At 40.6% G+C, this 18,270-nt stretch overlaps 1 protein-coding gene across 1 annotated transcript; it reads left to right on the top strand.

Annotated features, from left to right (window-relative positions):
* Positions 1-16,556: 16,556 nt before the first annotated feature.
* LOC141631041 (uncharacterized) lies at positions 16,557-17,207 on the top strand. The gene has a single exon (XM_074443766.1). It carries the CDS (start codon positions 16,557-16,559, stop codon positions 17,205-17,207), a length of 651 nt encoding a protein of 216 aa, XP_074299867.1.
* Positions 17,208-18,270: the final 1,063 nt, after the last annotated feature.

The raw sequence follows: 18,270 nt of genomic DNA on the forward strand, positions 1-18,270 counted from the left end.
GGATCGGCATGTAACTTATAAAGAAGGGCACACGCCTAAAGGATCCCGGTCGCGTGACAAATATGATGAGGAAGTATTGGCCAACATAGTAAGCATTATTTTATTAAGACGAGTCCATTACTAACTTTATTATTTTAGTCACAAATATAATTTGAAGTTTATTTAATATATTATAGGACAACGTATTGAAAGAGGTAGAAGAAGGGAAATTCACTCCCAGTGGTCGTAATGACGTTCTTGCTAGAGCGATCGGCCGACCCGAACATCCAGGTCGTTTGAGGGGCGTCCCGTTACAGGTTGGAGTAACGAAATATTATGGGAAAACCGCTTGAGATAAAGAAGAAAAGGAAGACTAAGTCTGAGAACGCTGACATGGTAACATTTATTCTATTATTTTCATTAAGTTCAATTCACATGTTATTGTTGGGATAAAAATTGCTGACACATTACATTCTTGGCACGCAGCTTCAGTTAATGGCATCCGTACTACTAAAGCTGAATGATGGAGGCAAGCTTTCCGAAGAAGAAGTGAAGATGATGGAGGATGTCATTTCTAAAGGGGGTAATAATAAGGTACAACAGATTGGTCAAGAGGCCGCTACTACCTTAGCAATACATGAGAAGGAAGTATCGGTCAACGAGATTCAGAAAGATCAGGTACCTAATGCTTCTGAAGTTGTAACAACTAAAGCCGATCAGGTACCTAATACTTCCTTATTTTTCTTTTCTTTTTTTTTTTGGGTAAGATCGGGGGTGTGCTCCCCTGCCAGCTCTAATGCTATAACTTCCGACATGGTGCCATTGGTTAATTTTATTAGGTAAATAATGGGTCCGAAAAGGAGATGCAACTTGAGAAGACGGCTGATGGAAAACAAAGATACATCCCCTTCAAGTCGGTTCCTGTTTTCAGTAAGGTATGCATGAAGTGTTTAATTAATTACATTTATATGAATTCTATTAAATTTTGGGATATAATAATGTATGTGTATATTCTTCAGGCCGTAAACAAGAGACCAGTTATTCTTGTTGACCCTAAAACCGAAAAGCCACATGTGCGTGTTGGCCGGGGTCTCGTAGAAATGCACACCAAATGCAAAGAACGGAAATCGTAGTTCATGGCGAAAAACTTTTGCCGAATCATAGAAAAGTAGAGATAACTACAGTCTTTTCAGGCCATGAAAACTTTCAACTGCCTGTCCCAGTTCGTGACGACATTACCATTCTGGGAGATGTGGTTGGAAGTTTCATCCAATGGCCTGAAACTCACATATACTTGGCTCGGCCGTCTCCGCCTCAGCAGCCGAAAGCAGTTGGGGTTAGAAGAAATACCTTTATATATATGTTAAATTTTTAATTGTTGAATGTTTTATATGTTAAATTTATATGTTATTTTTTTTTTTTGTAGGGAACAAAAAAGCCGGCTTTGGCGGATAAGCCTAAGTCCACAGACATGCCAACTACCTCGTCGAGACAACAACTTGATGAGGTATTTAATTAACTTCTCCATTTTTTTAGTAACCTCGCTCCCTTTATTTATATTTTGTCTGTATTTATAAAAAGCATGGTAATTTTGTGTAGGGGACAAAAAAGACTGATAAGCCTAAGTCCCCAGTCATACCTATTACTACTACCTCATCATTGAAAGAGCAGGTTGACGAGGTACTTTATTAAGTGCGCTTTTATTTTTATGACTCCAACTAGGATATGTTACCTTTGGATTTTTTATTATTTTAATTATCTACTACATGTGTAGGCTGGTGGTAGTAGCACAAAATCAAAGACTCATTCTTTCCCAGACCTGAAAGAAGTTAGGAGTTTAAACTCCACACAATATACTGGGAAGGATTACATGCAAAAAGTAAGAACGGTGACGATGAGAAAGCGCATGAGGAGGTGGCCATCGCATAGCCACCGAGCAGTTGATAGTTATTCCGCTCGAGGAGGATATTCTAGGGGTTGAGCGTGAAGCACTTCTATCATGGGATATGCTAGCCATTTGGGCTGGCCTAGACCAGATTGATGTCCAACACCTATTTGTTTGGATGAAGTAAGTTTCTTAATAAATAATTTCATATTCTAATATTCTGACTACTAGATAGTGTTTTAAATACCGGAATTAATACCGTAATAATGTAGGATATTGAAATTGAGAGTGATCCCCGAGAATAGGATTCCAGGTGATCAATACAGATTCTCGTGCCCCTTTGTTTTATCTTTATTTATTACGGAATTCTCGTTCAAAGATCGGGTTGATTATATTGCTCAAAGAATTGGCGACAATCAAGAAGTGGTTTTTGCCGCTTATAATGAAAAAGGGTAATAAACAAATTAATATTACGTTTCCCCCTACAATTGCATTTTCATAACTAATATATATATGTACTTGTTAGTAATGATGATGTCTCTTGATGTAGGACTCATTGGGTGCTAGCAGCCATCATGCCGACAAGGAAGAAAGTTTTCTGGTTGGACTCTTTACATAATCAACCAAGCGAGACTTTTAAGCACTTGATTAATAAGTAAGTTTATAATACTGATTTATTTATAATAACATTAAGTTTCAATTTTTATTTATAGCAAAAAGCCCATTTTTGCCCCTAAAAAAATGAGTGTCTGCCTCCTTTTGTTTTTTTTTTAAATAAGGGCCTTTGAGAAGAGAAGAGCTAACGAGCAGGATCAACCCACGAAAGATTCTGATGATGGCCCTAATTTTATTACGATAACAGGGGTACGTGCTCAAATACAATACATTAAGTGCAAAAATCTGTGTTTAATACTAATACAATACCTAAAGTTCAAGATTCTGATGTGAGCCTTCTCTCGTCTGTTTGTTTTTATGTAATAATAGGCCCCTCGCCAGCCAGATAGCATACAATGTGGATACTACGTTTGTCGGTTCATGTTGGAGATTATTAGGCGAAGATATATCATTATTCCAGAAAAGGTTAGTAATTTAATAATGTGTTTATTACTTTTTTTAAATTAGAGCTAATGTTGTCTTGCTTTTTCGCTATATATACCATGATGTTGCTTGCAGAATTGATGTTGTTACAATAATGTCTTCTCTTTGTTTTTTTCCGCAGTATGTAATCAACCCGTCACAACAGATTGAGCAGTACTCAAGTATAGATATAGACGAGGTAAGGGACATGTTGGGCAAATACGTCTTAGAAAATAGAAATGCATGATACTCGAGTTTAGATCACTTATTAGTAAATTTTTTGTTGAAGTTAGGGAATGATTAGTTCATGTAAATTCAACTCCTTGTAAGTATATATATATATATATATATATATATATATATATATATATATATATATATATATATATATATATATATGATGATCTTCTTGTTGTGGTTGAATTGAATCTATTGAGTTCGATGAACCCACTGTGATTTATCTTTAGTCTTTGGTATATGGTGTTGCTGATATATGCAGGTTTTTGAATGGCATGAAACAAATTTAATTTTTCAAAACATTAGGAGTTCGTGATAAAAACGGTTACTAAAAAAAACCGTTGTGAAGACCTTTCACAACGATTAATAAAAAAAACACTGTTGTGAATGACTTTCACAAATACCGCGCATAATATTCAACAACAGGTTTTAAACGAAGAACCGTTGTTAAAAGTCTTCACACTTTTGGAGGTAAAGTTTCAACAACGGGTATGTAGCATAAACCCGTTGTTAAAAGACTTCACAATTTTGGAGGGAAAGTTAACAACGGTTATACATATGACAACCGTTGTTATATTATTCCCTCCAAATTTTTGAAACACTTTCCACAACGGAGAACACCCAACAACAATGGCTTTTAACCGTGGTGAATACTTTCGACAACGGTTTCACTAAATAACCAAACCGTTGTAAATACCTTCTACAACGGCCGCTTTAACAACGGCCGCTTTTTGTTTTTACAACGGTTTTTACCCGTTGTTATAGCCTGTATCTGAAGTAGTGTACTACCACCTTTTTCGAATGTTCTCCCTCTAATAACCAAGTCTTCACCCGATTGTTCAAATTAATTTCAGTATCAAATTTTTCTTTTGATAAGAGGAGAGACTTGACATCTTCACAGGACAATGTAATATTATTACCGTATAACATAATTTCCTTAAAGTGTTTAAATGAGGGTGGTAGTGAGACAATTAGTAGGACAGCTTTATCTTCGTCATCTATTTTAATTTCAAGGTTCTCCAAATCTATTATGATAGAATTAAACTCATCTAAGTGTGTTTTTACAGGAGTACCTTCTGACATGCGGAAAGTGAATAAACGTTTCTTGAGTCGGAGCTTATTTACTAGACTCTTGGTCATGTATAGAGATTCCAATTTAGTCCACATGCTAGCAGCGGACGTCTCTTTAATGACCTCACGTAAAACTTCACGTGATAAACAAAGATGAATCACAGACAACGCCTTCTTATCCATTTCATCCCATTGTTCATCTGTCATAGTGGATGGTTTCTTCGACTTACCATCTAAACCCTTCTTTAAACCATTTTGTATAAGAACGGCTTGCATTTGAACTCTCCAAATGGCAAAACTAATTTTACTGTCAAATTTCTCTATGTCAAATTTTGTCGACATTATGGAAAAATCTCTGTTGAAAATAATATGGCTCTGATGCCAATTTGTTGGCGTACAGAGTACGGAAGCGAATAAATTCAACCAAAGATTTAAGAGAAATAATAAAAGACAATAAAAATAACACCAAGATTTTAAGGTGGAAAAACCCTCTTTAAATAGAGGTAAAAAGCCACCGGCGAGAGAGTCAAGTATTTCACTATAATGATGTGGGAGTACAAGGATAATTTCCTCAAGGACTATTGAAATAGCCAAGATAATAAACTCTCAAAAGGTGTTAAATATTAGCACCCAAAATGATTATGGAGAGTAGTAATAAAGGAGGAAGAGAAGAATATATTATGTTGTAGTTTTGTTGTGTGAATATTTTGCGGAGGATTGAGCATGGATTTATAGTGTATGGAAAATTAATGAGCAAAGGCGTTTGTAGCAATTCCATCAATTGTCTTCATTTGCGTTACTTCACCATATGTTACACATACTCTTCATTACTCCATCAAATGCATATTTTAGCATCCGTTGCATAAGTTTTCTTTAACTCCAAACTTCAATTGCATAAAGTTAGCATAAAACATCACAATCTCACATTAACTCTTTAGGAGAGAATTAAAGGTGAGGCATATAACTCCAACATCCCATGAATATGTAGGAGCTCAATTCATGTGAATTGTAACTTCCTACATTAATTAAATTACCAAATGAACCAAACGACTCCTTTTATGATAAACCCTACCCTTTGTTTGAATGAAGAAATTCGGAGGCGAAGGGAGAATAAGGAAAATGCATGGCTGGCATGAGACCTCAAATTAAAAAGGGCTGAACTGTATCTGTAAGCTTCGAGTTTGAGTTCGATAATTAAGAAGTAATATTTGCATAATAAACATCAAAGTATAATTTTACAACAAGGTTAAGCACAATTAAGTAGCAATACACGCAGGCCCGGCCCTGTGGGTGTGCACACCGTGCGGCCGCACAGGGCCTCAGATTTTGGGGGACCCATTTATGTCTAACTTTCAGATATTTTTACATTAGAACGCATATAAAAACAGTCTATCATAATTGGTGCAGCGGTAGGAACACTGCCATTGGAAGGAAGCACTCCGAGTTCGATTCCTCCTCCAAACAATTTTTTAGCATTTTAACGTTGTAGTGGGGCCCCTATGGGACCATTATTGAAATTTGCAACTTTAACTGCCATGGTATTTTTTTTACTTGAAGTTAAACAATTTGTGCTCGTGTATATTTGTTGTAATCTTATTTTCTCACACAATAAATTACAACTACTTTTAATTATTTATAGTGAGAAAATATTACTCTCTCCTTTTTTTTTAATATATGAGGTTTTGCTTTTTTATGGTAAGCCTTTTATTTAAATATTTATAAAAATATATTTGTTCAAAAACTATAAAAATACTACCTTTAAATTCCCTACGAAAAGTTCTTTCATTTGAGAATACATATCATGATATTTAGTCTTATATTTTAAAAGATATCAAAGAGAAAAGTGAGAGTCTCAAAATATGAGAAAATCATATATAAAAAAAACAGAGGGAGTATATAAACTGATATTGTTTGAATACTAAATTTACTAATAACAATATAAATAGGAAAAAATGAGTAGTTTTATGCTACAATATACTAATGTACATTTATAAAAAAAATGTCTTGATAGTTAAAGTAAAGGGATAAATCTTGATGTGAAAACTGAAGAATAAATAATAAAGTTCTGGAAAATATTGTCGAGTTTTTTTGGGTTGAGACGAAAATATTGGTACATGACCTTCAAAAGCGGGAACAATATTAACCTAGGGCCCCATTATTAAATATCGCACAGGACCCCCGAAAACACAGAGACGGCCCTGAATACACTATGTAAACTAATAACAAGAATAAGAAATTTGCATAGATTCACTAACACCATATAGAAATTACATCACAAAAGCATTCTAACTCAGTCTTAATCATTTATTTACTTTTAATAAAGTAAAATAAATACTCATAACAAAGAATAAAACGTTAAAACAAATGAATGAACGTGGGAGTATGATTTATAATTAACCTATAAGTTGTCCAGGTGCATTAAAATAAATGAAATTCACATACTTGAAAAAAGAAAGCAAAACCTGATAAAAGATGGGAATGAAAGGAGGTTGAGAAATTGAAACGAGAAAATGTTTGGGTTTTGTATTGGCAGTGAATTTGTAGTTTTAGTCTTGCTGACTTGCTGTGTCATTTGAATTTGGACTTTTCTCCAATTTCTTTTTTTCTTTTCTTTTTTTTTTTTTGATGAATTTAACATCAATTTGTAGTTTTTGTCATGCCGCGTTCCGTCAACTTTCTTTCATTGTGTCTGACGAAGTATTTCCATGTTTTAGACTTGAAATTCTGGACCATTTATGTTAACCAATTTGTATTGATGATTCTTAGATTTAGATTACGGAGTATTGTTAGGCCCAAAATCTGGATATGGGCTGGTCTGGGACAGCGAGTCAGGAAGCAGTGTGAGACGCAGGGCGTCAGGGAGCTAGGGTGGCAGCATCAGCGCGTAGTGCAAGGCGTGGGCTTTGATCCGTATGGAAGAAGCATATGGAAATTCTATCACTTATCATATCAAATGAAGGAAAGTCCTATTCAGCGTCAAATTAGGAACTTGGAAGAAAAGCAAGAAACCCTAGCTGAGCAAGCTCCCCTATATAAGGGGCCTCAATGCAGAGAAGGAGGATCATCAGAAAATACAGGAATTATACCCTAACTTCCATAGCATAACACACGAACTGTACTTCCTCCCGAATTAAAGTGAAAATCTTGGTGGGATTCCGTCTCCCCCCGCGGTTGTTTCCCAAATCGGGTTTTCCGCGTCACCAAAATCGCTTGTGTCATTTATTTACGCCGTGCATTCAAATTATCATACAACAAACAAATCATAATACAGACCTAACGTTAAGACCGCTTTAACCCAAAATTGGTAGAAATTTACCAAAACAGTTCGGCGCCCACCGTGGGGCATAGTGGTCGTCTTCGTTAGCCAATCTACACAGCAAGCATAACATGTCCGGACATCAAGAAACCAACTCAGGTAGCACCAGCGGTGCCCCAGCAACACGGGCACCATCCCCCTCGGCAGCAACACGGGTACCATCTCCCTTGGCAGCAGCAGCACGCACAACCCCGGTTCAAATCACCAGTGCCGCCCCGATACCAGCTCTCAAGCAAAGTCAAAGTTCTCAGGCAGCAGCAAGCCCATCTTTGGAGAGAGTCCAGACTAGAGATTCGGGAGTCGTCCAGGGACGGCAAGGAGTCCCACAGCCTGAGAGAGGAGCACAATCCAGGCAACAGGTTCAGGCTCCTCCGAGTGTAATACCCAGGATATTCAAGGACTCTGTTGACCGACCCTGCTGACCAAGACAGACTGTAGGGATGAATGGGTGAGGGATCAGACTTATTACATGAACCTTATAGGGTGGTTTACTCGACCTAGCAGAGGCTACTCGGCCGAGTATCATCTATACTCGACCGAGTAGAGCCTACTCGGCCGAGTACTCCAGTACTCGACCAAGTATGGCTGCTGTCGACGCGTCATATAAAATGCAAGTTCGCGAGATTCATTTCTTTTTCCCATTTCCTCGACAGTTCCGCTTTCTCTAACCCTAGCCTATCTCCCTCTTTTATCACCCCATTTCTACACACTCTCATGAATATAGCCTAAACCTTCACCATGGGAAGGATGGGATTCGCTTAGGAAAGATGGCGTGCGTGGTTGTCGTCTATGTCACCGCCGATGCGTGTTGTTAGGTAAGTCTCTGCCTTGTGTTCTTTTGGGTAGTTCATTGAGAATAGTTGTGTAATAGGATATGGTTATCGTTGTAGGATGCGTACAGGAGTCCTGCTTGGCTGTATATAGATGTCTCTCATGGTTGTGATGAGGTAGATTTTCCTACTCAGTACCGTTAATTGATTGTGATTGTTATTGTTGCACATCTTTTGTTATCTGATGATCATCGGTGTTCGGGCGTTGTGTGACGATGTTGGTGTGGAGGTGTTGTGACAGCTGTGGTGCTGTGTGTGTGTCGTGATTGTGGTGGAGTCACTTGCGGGAGTGGCTTCACACCCTACTTCGCCCTCTGTGGAACCCGCCACGGGAGGGGATGTGCACATTAAGGGACAGGGATTGTTAGTCGCTCGTTGATGAGCTGGACTAGGTGGGATGGGCTGCGGTCATCCACTGGTGGCGAGGATTACCTGTTGCGATGGGTAATCTGGCAGGGCTATACACTTTGGTGTGTAGTCGGTTACTCTGCGAGATCGGGAGACCGGGTTAGAGGATGATCAGCAGGTTACATTGCTTACCTGTTTTACATTTTATTAGTCGGTACTGACCCCGTGTTGTTTTGTGGTATCTGCGGTGATCCATTCGGGGATGGTGAGCAGTTGGCTTAGCAGGTACTGTTGATTGTGGCTATTCTAGGATTGGAGGGATCGAGTCATCACGTTACCAGTCTAGAAGAGCGTGTCATGAGTTGTTGTAGTCTTTATTTTTGGTATAGGTAGTTTGTATTGAGTTGTATTGTATAAGGTACATTAATATTTTATAATTGTTCTTTTATTGTCTGATTTGATCTACTTCCTCGGGAAACCGAGATGGTGACACCGTCATACACTGGAATGGTCCTTGGTAAGGCGTTCTGGTGTGCGGGGGTGTTACAAAGTGGTATCAGAGCCGATGATTTTGGAACCTGAACCAACGAATCTAATGAATGTAGGGTGTCAACTAAAATGAACCTGGTGTATGTGCGTTGGGAGCCCCAGCCGATGCTAGATTTTGGGTGAGTAGGCGCCCTCATTTCAAAATCATGGCCCCATCGAACTTAAGCCAGACACGGGAAAAAGGGTAGCTAGTAAGAGTCGTTGATTGCTTATTGATGGTTGTTGTGTGCATCTATGTTTATGATAATGTGTGGCAAGGTGGGTGTGGAAAAGTTTAGAGTGGGTGAGGGAATTGTTGCGATGTGCGATCAGAGGTAAGTCGATCAATTTGTTTGACGATGATTGCGATGTGTGTTGATTGCTGCCTTGTAAATGTGGTTAAGGTGTATATCTTGTGACCAGCGGAATCTGTGATGATGTGGTATAGGAGCTAAACCTTGCAGGTACAGTAATTAATTGCTAAGTATGCTAAAAGGGGTAATGTAATCGTTTCATAGCAAGTAAGGGATGAAGGTAGAAATGATGATCGAATTGATAATGGATGTACAAAATTCGTGTTTATGTGTGTTTATGTGGTAGGATAAGCTATAACAGTGACGAGCCGATTGCACGGAACTCCGAACTATGCTATTTGTTTCGCAGGAACAAAGAAAAGTTCAATTCCGCCTTCCTTCTTGAACACTCGACCGAGTAGGATTTGTACTCGACCGAGTAGACGATACTCGGCCGAGTATGAAGGTGCTCGACCGAGTGTCTATTTTGTTGACAATTAAAATCGCTATTGTTCTTGAAAACTCAACCGAGCAAAGGGAATACTCGACCGAGTATTCGACACTCGGCCGAGTACGTCTAATACTCGACCGAGTATTGCTGTAGCGGGACTTACACGGGTTATACAAAAACCCTATTTTCGTCTCATTCTTTCTTATTTCCGCCTCCCATCTTCACATCTCCTTCTCTCTAAAATTCCATATTCCTCCTTGCTCAAGATTTTGGGTGAACTCTTGGTGTTCAACTTGCTCTTACTTGCCCCAAATCAGTTTAAGGTAAAGTTTTAACCCTATTTCTTCCTTTATTTTCAAGGTTATGGTGTGATTTTATTAAATACCCGAAATTCCTTTATAGGTAACTGAAATTGAGTCTTATTCATGCTATACTTTTGATTGAATTGTATACAAACCCCGATTATACCGTTATTTGAGCAATTTCTTGATTTAAGTTGGATTTTTGCGTTCAAGGGTTTGATAAAATCGTCATACCTTGCTCTTTGCTTGATTATCATACTATATTAAGCCTCTTGATTTTGGAAAAAGGTGTTTTGAGTAAAGAAGTGGTGTTTTGGTAAAAATACTTAGTGATTTGCTAAGAAATTGTCTTAAAAGTTTGTCTCAAAATTTTCATACAAGTATAAACAGTCCGTCTTTTGAAAGGTTTTGGTGTGCTTAGCATCTTTTTTAAACACTTGTCTTTTGCAGCATGGTGAAAACCCGAGGCCTACCCAACAAGAGGACCCGTCCTAATGTCCAACTTGAGACGGGTCAGTCGAGGAGTGAGCCTGTAGTTCCACCGGTGGAGGCATATCCATCGGTAGTCTTCTCTGATTTCAAACAGCGCAAGGCCTTTGTAGCCTTGATGAAGCGTCCTTTCCGACCTACTCGGTGTGTGAACCCCGAGATTTTAGAGACCTTGGGGATTAGGGGAGATATAATTCATATGTTTGATATTTTGGGAATGGAGGGGATATATCATTTGAGGAAGAAGTCCTACCCCCATCTGACCTTAGAATTCCTGAGCTCGTATGAGTATGATAAGAAAGAGAAGACCGTCTCCTTCCGCCTCTTGAATGAGGTTCGTGAGTTGACTTTGGATGAGTTTGCGGGCCATCTGGGTTTGGAGGAGGGGGGACGGGATACCTGAGTGATGTTGCTAAGAACAGTGGTGCTCCTCTTTACCTTCCTTTCTTGACAGGCCGACCTGCCCCTAGTGCCAGTGCTATGCTGATTAATGATGTGAAGCATGTTTCCCTTTTTATGTTTCTGAGGATGATGACTTGTTTTTTTTATGCGAGAGATGATTTGAGTAAGCTTAATTCTCATGAAGTTATGTTACTTGTGTCTTACCTTAACCTGCACCATAGGAAGCCGGTTTATTATAGTGCTCCAGGGATAGTGTGCTCTAGTCTGGAGCGTATGGCACAGTCTGAGACCCGACACATTGCTTGCGGGGCCATAGTGACCCGCCTAGCTCAGCGACTGGCTGATTTTGAGGCCCCACCTCCCGAGGAGGATGAGTATGTGGAGATTGTTCCTACCGTGGACGCCCAGTATTTGCGTAAAAATAGGTGGTTGAGGAAGTTGGATGACGGGTCCTATGCCTGGAGGGTGAGGGGATCTATGTGGATGGTACTTCCTGACCCTGCCCATCTCCCTGTTGTTGACCATTTGGCTGAGTGGGAACTCTGTGCTATACCTAGGCCTGAGCCACAGACCTACCTGATTGACCCAAGAATTCTCTTGGACCTTATCTGAGCCTGTCACCGTGCCTGAGGGACAGCAGCAGGCGCCTCCCCCACCTCGAGAGCGTTGTAGGGTCAGACCCGGTGGTACCTGAGCCCTCTTACTCCGTCCCTGACTTTTACCCTTATCGGTACTCGCCCTACCCCATAGTGCATGACCCCAGGATGCAGCCGAGTGACCTGGCTGAGCGGATCTCCACTACTTTGGTTCTCTGCAACATGCATGAGATGGCCCATAACCAGGGCATAGGGACACAACTAGCACAGCCCGTCTGGTGGAGAGGACCGGGAGTGGACACGGGAGTATTCCACAGCTACGGAGTTGATCCAAGTTACTGGAGGCCACCGGAGAAGACAGAGTTTGGCTGCCTCGCGGGACCGTGGGGAGCCAACTACGGCAGTCAGCTAGGAGGGGATTACTCAGCAGCAGCAGGCTTTCCAGGAGCGGGGAGTTCGGGTGCAGGTACTTCTGGTGCAGGTGGTGACGATGACATGGAGGAGGGTCCTGGTTATTGATCTTATGTTGTTATATTGCTTGGATTGGTTTCTTTGGTGTTGGATTTATTTCTTTTATGTTGGATGTTTGTTTCGGGATTTAGTATTTATCGTTGGATGATTGTACTCGGCTATAAGGCCGTTATTTACTTTAGCTTATCATGTGAAGACGAGTTGGCTTTCGTTGTGTTTGGTACTATTGTAGGGAGTTTATTTGCAGGATGAGTCGTGAAAGCATCGTCTGAACTACGTCAAAATGCTCTCTGCCTTTCGTAGCTCGACCGAGTATAGAAACTACTCGACCGAGTAGAGCTTACTCGGCCGAGTATCCAAACATACTCGACCGAGTAGAGCTTACTTGACCAAGTAGACACTCATACTCGGCCGAGTGTTACTGTTACAGGGATGATTAGGTGTTTGATTACTATGTCTTGTGAGTTTATGTGAACATCAGTCTGATTAAGGGTGCTTCATAGTGCCGTTTAGTGTAATTGTTTGCCCAAAAGATGGGCTATGACCACGTCACAGGTATGTGATTGTTTAGATTACATATTAATTATGAATGTTTAGTTATATGGCTGTGGGTAACATAAAGAAATTTAACTTGTTCAAGGTGTCGCGTGAGTCTATATACGATAGTGTATATTAACGGAAAGTGTGGGTTGTCACGAGTCTTATATGTATCAATGTTCGGTTATTTAATGCAATCTTTTGTGGTGCTAATATGTGGCTACAATTATAACAAGTCCAACTAGATTAGAGAAACTGGTGTTCGGTGTGTGGCTAAAATAACAAGCTAATGAATAAAGCTGCTACCATTTGATGACATCAACTTAGATGTACATAGAGTACCTTTTTGTCGACACTTTTGTTACTAGGGGTCACATTTGGGTAATGTCGTAGGTTAAGTTTTGTATCATATTTTAAAGTTAATTACAGTTATGAGTAATGTCACAGTAGGATTGGTACGTTTATTGTGGGTACGGAAAGTATTTAGTGGTGAACTTCGGGGACGAAGTTCCTTTAAAGGGGGGAAGAGTAATGTCGCGGAAACAAATGGTTAGAATGCCTATAATGTTTGGAATCACATGTATGTTGTGTATGTTAGTATTCGGAATGACATTCATGATATAGGTCACATTGAAGTTACATTTTTGTTTCCTTGAAGTTGAATCCATGTTGTACTTAAGTGACATGAATGTTAAACTTTTACTTTGTATGGGCGTCTCAAATTATGTTATACTTTGTATGGGTGTGCGGAATACTGTGGTTGGGTGTTTTGTAGATGTGTATTGTTGCTAGTCGTTGTGATTGTTTTAACAAGAGAGTGCATATGAATTCATTACACTCATTTGGATAGTGGTGATGGATGATTGTTGTTTGAATAAGGTGGTGTGGCTGTAGTGTCAGGACGGTTTGAGTTCGTACGCCTTTATGTAGGTGGTTATTGTCACAGTGCGTAACCCTGTAGGGAGTGGCATTTGGGCTGAACTTCGGGGGCGAAGTTCTTTTAAGGGGGGAAGACTGTAATACCCAGGATATTCAAGGACTCTGTTGACCGACCCTGCTGACTAAGACAGACTGTAGGGATGAATGGGTGAGGGATCAGACTTATTACATGAACCTTATAGGGTGGTTTACTCGACCTAGCAGAGGCTACTCGGCTGAGTATCACCTATTCTCGACCGAGTAGAGCCTACTCGGCCGAGTACTCCAGTACTCGACCGAGTATGGCTGCTGTCGACGCGTCATATAAAATGCAAGTTCGCGAGATTCATTTCTTTTCCCATTTCCTCAACAATTCCGCTTTCTCTAACCCTAGCCTACCTCCTTCTTTTATCACCCCATTTCTACACACTCTCATGAATATAGCCTAAACCTTCACCATGGGAAGGATGGGATTCGCTTAGGAAAGATGGCGTGCGTGGTTGTCGTCTATGTCACCGTCGATGCGTGTTGTTAGGTAAGTCTCTGCCTTGTGTTCTTTTGGGTAGTTCATTGAGAATAGTTGTATAATAGGATATGGTTATCGTTGTAGGATGCGTACAGGATTCCTGCTTGGCTGTATATAGATGTCTCTCATGGTTGTGATGAGGTAGGTTTTCCTACTCAGTACCGTTAATTGATTGTGATTGTGATTGTTATTGTTGCACATCTTTTGTTATCTGTTGATCATCGGTGTTCGGGCGTTGTGTGACGATGTTGGTGTGGAGGTGTTGTGATAGCTGTGGTGCTGTGTGTGTGTCGTGATTGTGGTAGAGTCCCTTGCGGGAGTGGCTTCACACCCTAGTTCGCCCTCCGTGGAACCCGCCACGGGAGGGGATGTTAGTCGCTCGTTGATGAGCTGGACTAGGTGGGATGGGCTGCGGTCACCCACTGGCGGCGAGGATTACCTGTTACGATGGGTAATCTGGCAGGGCTACACACTTCGGTGTGTAGTCGGTTATTGTGCGAGATCGGGAGACTGGGTTAGAGGATGATCAGCTGGTTACATTGCTTACCTGTTTTACATTTGATTAGTCGGTACTGACCCCGTGTTGTTTTGTGGTATCTGCAGTAATCCATTTGGGGATGGTGAGCCGTTGGCTTAGCAGGTACTGTTGATTGTGGCTGCTAGGATTGGAGGGATCGAGTCATCACGTTACCAGTCTAGAAGAGCTGCGTCATGAGTTGTTGTAGTCTTTATTTTTGGTATAAGTAGTTTGTATTGAGTTGTATTGTATAAGGTACATTAATATTTTATAATTGTTCTTTTATTGTCTGATTTGATCTACTTCCTCGGGAAACCGAGATGGTGACACCGTCATACACTGGAATGGTCCTTGGTAAGGCGTTCTGGTGTGCGGGAGTGTTACACCGAGTCCCACCAGCATCATGATAAGCGGGCTGGACACATTAGCAAGGACGATCCGGACAATGCAGAACGAAAATAGGAGCATGAGATCCCAGATGGAAGAGGACAACAATCTCCTCCGAGCACAGATAACCGAGTTAAGAAGCCATGCCGCTAATTCAACCTCTTGGATGCAGGAAGATAGATCCAGGGGATCACCAGGAGAAAGTAGGAATCGGAGGGAGACGCGGGTGCTGCCACGCGAAGTAGCACTCAGGTTGGACATGGACGCAACATCGCAGCCAAGAGGAAGCCTGGTCCCAACAGGACTAGGAGCATTGACACCAGATGATGAGCCAGCACGCTAAGAGCCAACACCCACTTCAGATGTAGAAGGGCGCCAGCAGAGCAGAGCAGCAGCCGCGATCCCGGTGATCAGGGCTCCAGTTGTAAATCAAGCTAAGTATACCTGGGAAAGCGGCCCGGCAGCAGCAGCATCGCAGATGCAACAACCAGTAGTCTTAGGACAACAGAACTTCGTACGAGGGGCAGAACGTCAGTCACAGGAGCACCTGCGACCCGCCGGGAGAGAGACGTATATAGAACAGCAATACCAGGAACTACGAAGCCTCCTCCGGAGGGTCCCAGGAATGCCACTGCCTATGGAGATGGCTGCACCGGAAAGCTATGCTGACTCGCCTTTTACTGACGATATAGCTAGAGTGGCCTTACCAAAAGCATTTAACGTCCCAACAATGACCCTCTTCGATGGAACCACAGATCCCTGCGATAACATTAGCCAATTTAAGCAAAAAATGATGCTTACCACTGCCACAGGAGCTTCGAAGGAGGCATGTATGTGTAAAGGATTTGGTTCGACCCTAACCGGAGCAGCATTACAATGGTTCGTCGGCTTGCCTAACGAAACCATATCTTCATTCGCCGATTTGGTCAACGCCTTTAATCAGCAGTTCTCCACCAGCCGGAGAACACCGAAGCAGCCAAGTGATCTGTATAGGATCGTTCAGGAAATAGGTGAATCAATCAAAGATTATGTCACCAGTTTCAATGCAAAGAAAGTCTCAATACGAGGCTGCGACATGTCAACGACCATCAACGCCTTCAGGCAGGGCTTGGATAAGGAATCAAACCTCTACAAAGAATTAACGATGTACCCTTATGAGAGATTCGAAGAAGTCCAGCAGAGAGCTACAGCGGCATTAAGGTTGGAAGAAGACATACAAGCTAGAAAGGGAATAACAAACTTCGACAAACTTAGCATGAAAGTCTCAACAGAAAAGAAAGACGAACGAGCCAAGCCATACAGCAGACCCAATATCAGCAAAGTAGCAGAAAAAACCCAGCAAGTTGACGACTCCCAGCATCCTCCTAAGCTATCTTAGCACGGATTCAACACGGGAATGGAAGGGTTGCTGAAAGCACTAAGAGGCTTAGGGGATCAGGTGAGGTGGCCAAAACCCCCCACTCAGAATCGACCCAACGACGATAGAGACAGCAGCAAAAGATGTGAATGGCATCAGGACATAGGGCACAGGACTGAAGACTGTTATAGGTTGCGCAGGGAAGTAAAGTTCCAGGTACGCAGGGGAAACTTGGACCACCTGTTATCACGTGGGGGCAAGCAGGACAGGAGGGAAGCAGCGAACCAGGTGCTTCCTTCTGCCCCACCCATATGCACGAAAATTTTTAACGTGATAACAGGCGGATCCGAGCTATCGGGTTTAACATATTCCGCCGCTAAGAGGAAAGCCACTGAAAGTAAAGGGAATCATCCAGAAACTTCATACAAGGTAAGCCAGAGCAATTTACCCCCGGTAACTTTCGATGAAACCGACATAGAAAGCGGCGCAGAGCAACATGACGATGCCCTAACTATAACGTTATCCATTGGCAATTGCACCGTACGAAAAGCATTAGTGGATACAGGGAGTTCTGTGAACCTCATTATGCTAGAAACCCTCAAAACCATGGGTTTTGATAAAGAGAACCTGACAAAGAAATCTGTACCTCTAGTGGGATTCAGTGGTGAGACTGCACATTCGGTAGGTTAGATAACCATCCCCACGTATGTTGAAGGTGAAAGGAAAAAAAGATTTATATACTCAACATATTCATATATGTTTTATTTTAATTTGTCATAAAATTAAATGGTGGAACTTATGCACGCAAACTAATAAACAATATAAAGAAGAAACCATCATCTTACATTGTGATTTTCGGATTTATGGGCACAAGTGAGTTCACCTACTCACTTGTTTTTGAGCTTCCAAATATTGGATGAACAAGGTTCAAATTAGAACCTCTCCCAAAAGCATATACTCAAGGAAACTCATAATAACCAATATTATTTAGATATAGTAATAATATTAGTTTTACTATAAAATTGACATAAAACAAATTGTATTTTTTGGCTCTTGAATAAATCGGTCAAGAGGGAGTATATGTGAGATTTATTTCTCTAGAAAAATCACATATTGTAGAGATTATACATTTTCTTACACTAGAAAAATTATATGGTGAAAAGAATGAATAATGTTATGTAAGAAAAAAGCACTTCTCTCTTTTCTTGTGGGATGGCCGAAAAAATGCATTGGGTAGTATGCCCAATGCATTTCATTTTTGCTCTTCACAAGAGGCTAGGCATACAACTCTAGGGTTATCATTGTGTTTTGAATAAAATAAATTTAAACAATACAAACCCTTAATGCCCTTCTAATTTTCGGTTACCATATAAAATGGTAGTCCATATTAACTTTGTCATTTGTCAATTTTGTTATGTGTTACATGTTACATGACATGTAACAATGCAATGTATTTTTATCATATAAAAATCAACATACTCATAAAATATGTCATTTACAAAATTGACTAGTAATTCATAATTACTTGTGCCAAAAGTGTTCCCGAATTATAAACTACAACATTCTGTATTTATTATAATTTATTCATTCCGTTTCAATTGTTTCTGTAAACAATAATTTCATCTAAGTAATAAAATAATTCGATTACTTAGACCGTGTCTCATTTAATCATATTTACAATAAGATACGTAAATTATACTCACAAAATCATCCGTCAATTTTAAGCAATTTAATTAACTCGTATCGGTATACG

The sequence above is a fragment of the Silene latifolia genome, chromosome Y (assembly GCF_048544455.1).
Source record: "Silene latifolia isolate original U9 population chromosome Y, ASM4854445v1, whole genome shotgun sequence".
Lineage (NCBI taxonomy): Eukaryota > Viridiplantae > Streptophyta > Magnoliopsida > Caryophyllales > Caryophyllaceae > Silene > Silene latifolia.

Excerpts from the sequence above, each read along its gene's own strand:
- LOC141631041 (XM_074443766.1), top strand. The coding sequence starts at position 16,557 with ATGGAAGGGTTGCTGAAAGCACTAAGAGGCTTAGGGGATCAGGTGAGG.